Source organism: Amblyomma mixtum, chromosome 4 (genome assembly GCF_055824585.1).
Source record: "Amblyomma mixtum isolate Tamu chromosome 4, ASM5582458v1, whole genome shotgun sequence".
NCBI classification, from domain to species: domain Eukaryota; kingdom Metazoa; phylum Arthropoda; class Arachnida; order Ixodida; family Ixodidae; genus Amblyomma; species Amblyomma mixtum.
This window is the reverse complement of record NC_143015.1, coordinates 75,698,566-75,704,859: the sequence shown is the minus strand read 5'-3', so window position 1 is coordinate 75,704,859 and position 6,294 is coordinate 75,698,566. Positions and strand designations below refer to the sequence as shown.

General features: G+C 43.2%; 1 protein-coding gene across 1 annotated transcript; it reads right to left on the bottom strand.

Moving 5' to 3' along the window:
* Positions 1-3,749: 3,749 nt before the first annotated feature.
* Positions 3,750-6,075, bottom strand: LOC149347081 (uncharacterized). Its single transcript, XM_089586857.1, has one exon. The coding sequence runs from the start codon at positions 5,854-5,856 to the stop codon at positions 4,936-4,938; it is 921 nt and encodes a 306-aa protein (XP_089442983.1). The 5' UTR covers positions 5,857-6,075; the 3' UTR covers positions 3,750-4,935.
* Between the last annotated feature and the right edge of the window lie 219 nt (positions 6,076-6,294).

Below are 6,294 nucleotides of genomic sequence, written 5' to 3'. Positions count from 1 at the left end.
CCAGTGTGCGACGCACGTTAACGAAAAATGCCGGCGGCTGCTCGGCTGTAGGGCCAACCACGTGCTGTGTAAAAAACACGTTACGCGCTGCACCCAGAAAGTACGTGAGGAATGTTCTCCCGGGATAGTCTGGGTTGCGTACAATATCTCGTACTCCTCGCAAGGCGAGCACATTGCACATGGTGCGGATACAAGGTATACCAAACCCACCCATGTACGATGGAAGGCGCATGAACATTCGTGACACAAGTTCGGTTTTGCCCGCCCAAACGAAAGAGCCACAGGCCGAGGTTAGCCTGCGAGCAAACGTGCGCGGTGGGTTTGCGACGCGGGCGACAAAAAAACATGCGGCTAGGATTGTAGACTTAACTATATAGCAGCGCTCTGCCATTGAAAGGCGGAAAGTTGACGCCACCGAGAGGCGTTTCTCAGCCTTCGTGAGGAGGTTAGTCCAGGTTTCGCGGGCTACTTCTCCGCTGGCGAGGAATACTACTCCCAGGACTTTCACTCCCTGCACCCACTCCACCTCGCCCGCAAGGTTCGGTGTGAAGGTGCCAAACCTTAGTGCCTTGCTTTTTCTCCTGTTCAATAGGGCCCCCGATATCTCGCTGTACTCGAGAAACAGCCGCGAAAAAGCGGCGTAGCTATCCTCGTCCTTGAGGAAAAGCGGCACGTCGTCGGCGTAGGCTGAAACCTTGATTTGACCCTGGCCAGGCAGAGGGAAGCCGCGTATGGAAGGGCTGTTGTTAATGTGCCGGATGAGTGGATCCAGGCATAACACGAAGAACGTTGGGGAGAGAGGGCATCCTTGCCTTATTTTTTATTTTATTTTTATTTAGAACATACTGCAGGCCTACAGTAGGCCCAAGCAGGAGGGGCGAATACATAATGCAAAAAAGAACAGGTTTAGCAAAATTGAAAAATGCCCCGGGTGATTGAGAAGGGAGCGCTCTGGTGGCCGTTTACGGAGAGACAGGCATTCAGGTCTGCGTAAAGTATGCGCAGCCTGCTGACAATTTGCGGTGGGAATCCGAAGGCTTCGAGGACTCCGAACAGATACGAGTGTTCCACTCGATCGAATGCTTTCGCCTGATCAAGCGAAACAAAGCACCCGCTGAAGCCCGTCCTGCTGGCAAATGTGAACAGGTCTCTTGTGAGTGTCAGTGCATCAAACACAGAGCGGTCAGGCACGCTGCTGGTTTGAGCCCGGTGAATTAGGTGAGGCAGAATCGTCCGCATTCTTTTGTTTAGTAAAGATGCGACGATTTTGTAGTCTGCGTTTAGGAGGCTTATGGGCCGCCATGCTTGCGGGTCGGAGGGGTCACCGCCCGCTTTCGGAATGAGTATGATGCGACATTCGCGGAAAGGGTTTGGACGTAACCCATCCGCGAGAAAGCCGTTGACCATCTTCAGCAGTGCTCCTTGGATCTGGGAAAAAAACGTTGAATAAAAGCTTGTTGGAATGCCGTCTGGACTGGGGGCAGAGGCTGCATTCATTCTCTGCAGGATGGCGTGCAGCTCTTGGCTTGTGGCTGGTGCGCAAAGGTTTTCGTGCAGCTCTTAATAATAATAATAATAATAATAATAATGGTTTTATTTGCGCCAAATGAATACATGGCGCGGGAGACCCGCAGTAAAAGCTGTCACAAGCGACAGCTTGACATAGCCGGAGGCCCCCCTATACACTTGACAGCATCATAGGCGCAATGAAACGGCATGTCTCATCCAAAAAGAAAATAGAACAAAACATGAAAACATCTGCAATTACAATTACTCATAAGAACTACATAAAATTATACAGAAAATGTGTTAGAATGAAGCTAGAAAGCACTTACAAAAGCAATGGAACATTCATGTGCGAGGGCAATGAGTTTAGCGAAAGTAACAGATAAATTAAGCACATTTTTGCTTCAAATAAAATTCAAATCAAAGTGAATACAGACAAGCGGTACAGTCAGGGTAAACAACAATGTGACAGAGTAAACAGGAATGGCAAGCGAAGTGTCCTAGTACATGTTGAAATACCGGCGGAGTGTTTTGAACGTCACCTTTTCAAGTTGGATATGTTTATGATTTAAATCATTTAGTAACCGGGGTAGTTTATTCTGTAGTGTTTGTAGGCCGTATGTTGTGCGAAACGTCCTTACTTTCCAGAGCTCCGTGTAACGTGTCTGGCGTGTAGTAGCGTTTTGTTGTAACCTGGCTAGACGATGTAGAAATAAACTGTTGCTGGCGTTTTCATTCTTAATTGCCTTGCAAAGGATATAATCAAACAGCTTGGTAACAGGAATTATGTTGTATTTGGGAAATAGATGATACGTATGTGAATAAAACGGCAGATTTTCTATTACTCTTAAAAACCTTTTCTGCAACTTGTGAAGCTTCTGCAAATTTCCGTAAATTGTCGTAGACCAAACTAAGTGACAATAATTGAGTCGGGAGGAGAATAGGGTATTATAAATTAACAGTAAGATTTTTGTTGGTAGTAAATTGCGATTGCGGTATACTAGCCCAATTACCTGTGCCAGCTTAATAAGCATGCTCTCCACGTGGACATCCCATGACATATTCTGCTGAAAGATAACACCTAATGTCTTAATACTGGAAGTTATTTCGAGAGGAGTGGCATTTAAGTAGATAGACTTTTGTATTGTTAGGTTTTTGTTTTTACTTCGAAAGAATACGGATTTTGTTTTGTTTGCATTAATCGTCAGACTGTTTTTACGCGTCCATTCGTCTAGTTTTATTAATGTTAAATTAGCAGCATCAACAAGGTCGTCACTAGTTTTACCGGTTAATAATATGCTGGTATCATCCGCGTACATGATAAATTTCACGGTTGCATCAATATTCACAATATCATTCACGTACATATTAAATAAAAAAGGTCCTAATATACTGCCCTGTGGGACGCCTGCTGAAATAGATAATGGGTTAGAACTGTGGTTGTTTATGACGACTATTTGTCTACGAAATTCCAAGTAGGAGCATATAAGAGATGCGGCTTTACCACGAAAGCCATAGTGTTGGAGTTTCTTAATTAAAAGTTGATGACTAATGGAGTCAAATGCTTTTGACAGGTCAATAAAAATTCCTAATACAAGTCTTCCTTCTTCAAACTGATTTAGTATGTGTTCTTTTTGTTGTAGTAATGCGAGTTGTGTGCCTAAACCCTTACGGAAGCCATACTGGCAATCAGTCAGCAGGCAATGTTTCTGCTCAAATTCGGATAGTCGCTTTAAAATAACTTTTTCGAAGACTTTTGAAAAGACGGGAAGGATTGATAACGGTCTATAGTTTCCTAAGTCGTTTTTATCGCCTTTTTTAAAGAGCGCAGCGACTCGCGCTATCTGCATCGTCCGAGGAAACGTGCCTTCGCTTATACAGATATTAAAGATATATGTAAGACAAGGAGAGAGAAGGTCAGCAACATATTTGATAGGTTTTATTTGGATACCATCAATATCTTTAGCGGTACTATTATTTAGACTGTGAATTGTGCTAATTATCTCTCCCTCATTTACTGGATACAAAAATATAGAGCTAGAGTTGTATGGAATACCATCAAGATCATTGTCTGGTGCGTTGTTACTTCCAATTTTAACAAAGTGTTCGTTAAAAGCGTCAGCAAGTGCTTTTCCCTCTAACTCAAGACCATTTATTTTTAAGCTCTGTATCCTTTCCTCAGCAATATTGCAATTCAACAAAGAGTTCAGTTTTTTCCAGTTTTTAAGCTCTGTATCCTTTCCTCAGCAATATTGCAATTCAACAAAGAGTTCAGTTTTTTCCACATTGTGGCCGTACGTGGAACCAGTGAATTAAAGGAAAGTGTATAGTAATCTCGCCTGGCCTTTTTTATATCTTTGTCTAAACGATTCCTAATTTTTTTAAAAGCCTGAAATATTTCGGGGTCTCTTGTCTTTATAAATTCACTGTATAATGCATTCTTTCTCCGTATTCTGGCAGATAGCTCTGCACTAATCCATGGTTTACGTATTTTCTTTTTTTGTTTATAGCACTTAGAAGGAAAGCTAATGTCATAACTTTCTTTCAATAAGCTGAAAAAAGCCTCGTAAGCCAAATTTGCGTCTTTAAGATCGTATACAGTATCCCAACATGTCTGAGCTATCTTCTCACGAAAAATAGAAAGAGTCTGATCTGTTATTAGTTGAATGAAATGGTTTGTCTTTGTTTCCTTGTTTCGTACGTGACCCTTGAAACATAAATATATCGGCAAGTGATCACTGAGATCCGATGCGAAGACGCCAGCATTAATGACTTCAGAACTTAAATTCGTAATAAATACGTCAATTAAAGATGACGAATTCTCGGTCACTCTGGTAGGAAGACTGATAGTATTCCAACACGCATTCATCTCCAAGAGAGTATCTAACCTAAGTTTTGGTGAATCATTCTTCATCATGTTAATGTTAATGTCTCCGCCATAAATTAAATTGAAATTGTTTTCATTTATAAAGACGAGAAAAGTTTCTAAGAACTCCAAAAATGATGTAACGGAACCATTCGGCGGGCGATAGCAAACAGCGAAAACAGTATTGTTTTGTATCACTGATAAAAATTCATAGTCATGAGTTATTACTGAAAACTGGTTCAATATTTCACATGCAGACGGCTTTTTAACCAAGGTGCATATTCCGCCACCACGACCTGTTGATCGATTCAGGTAGAAAGTATTGTACAATGGAAGCCGAAAGATGTTCACATCGTCAACACACCAAGTCTCTGTCAGCATAATGACGTCAAAGGATTGCTTTGTTTGCTCAAAAAAGAGTTGTAAGTCATGTTCCTTGCGAGTAAAAGAACGTATGTTTAAGTGAAAACATTTGAAAGCCTTCGAAAACGCTGTACCCAAGTGATGGTTGAAAGTGTGTGGCAATACATACGAGTGAGTAGGTGCCATAGTGTTCTTAGTGTTCAGCTGATCTGTTGCTTAAGTTTGTCGCGGTCACTAGAGCAGGAAATGACCACCGCGTTTTGCCCATCAGCTTTCCGGACCAAGACCTTGTTGTTGTTGTGCCATACGTATTTGTAGTTATTTGTCTTGGCCCAGAGCTTTGTTTCGGTAAGCAGAGTACGTGTCCTTTTTGTCAGGTTTTCTAACACAAAAATGCTGTCATTTCCTTGGCACAGTGTTTTCCTGTTTTGCCACCATTTGTCTCTTACTGATTGTTTGGCGAAACGACAGATAATGCCAGGTATCTTATCTTGCTTTGAGGGCAGGCGATGAGTGGACACTATGTCACTTTCCTGAAGCTGTGGCAGGTTGTTTAGAGTTGCCAGCTTATTTATCTCATCAATCAGGTTTTCATCCTTCATTGCTTTAATTCCATGGAATTCAAGGTTGAGCTTTCGGCTTCTCCATTCCAAACAGTCCATTTCGTTTTTCAGCTGCGTTATTTCATCGTCTTGCTTCTCAATCTTATCTACTATGTGTTTCAGTTCCTTGACTTCACGTTCGTTCTTTTCTATCCGAGTTAGAAGCTCATCGTACTGGTCACTCATGTACTGAACTGTGTCTTCGACGCTGTCAACTGTTTCTTTTAGCGGTAAAAGGTACTCCAGCTTTTCATTGATTGATTTCAGCAGTGCACGAACATCTTGGTCATCCGTATCAATGCTGGATCTATCGAGTTGTGGAGCACGACCTTTCGAACGCCTGCAATTTGAGCAACGCCACGCACTGCGATACTGCTCCCCTTTTGACTTGATAGTAGGATCTGAAATTCCTGCACATTTTCCCGTGTGATAGACAGATCTACAGTCACTACAGTCGATTTTGGAATCAAGTTCCTCGAGTTGCATATCACATGACCCACACTGTTCATCAAGGGGCATAGCGACACTTCTGGCAGCAGCAGCAGCAGCAGTAAAAGAAGACAGCGGGAAAATATATTAACAGAGCAGCAACTAACCTGCAATTGCAGAGAAAACTTCTTAAGATGGTGCCTTTCCCGTGCCGCTGCCGCTGCCAGTGTGACAGCCGCAGGTCTCTGGGCTTTCTTTATAGCCTCGTCCGATGGGTGGGCGTGTCCGCTGGCCGGTAGCGATGCAGTCCTGGATTACGTTATCTTCCGCAGCAACCAGCACACGTGCACGCAGACGGTTGTAGTCGATGTCAAAACTTCATATCTGCAATTGCAGAGAAAACTTCTTAAGATGGTGCCTTTCCCGTGCCGCTGCCGCTGCCAGTGTGACAGCCGCAGGTCTCTGGGCTTTCTTTATAGCCTCGTCCGATGGGTGGGCGTGTCCGCTGGCCGGTAGCGATGCAGTCCT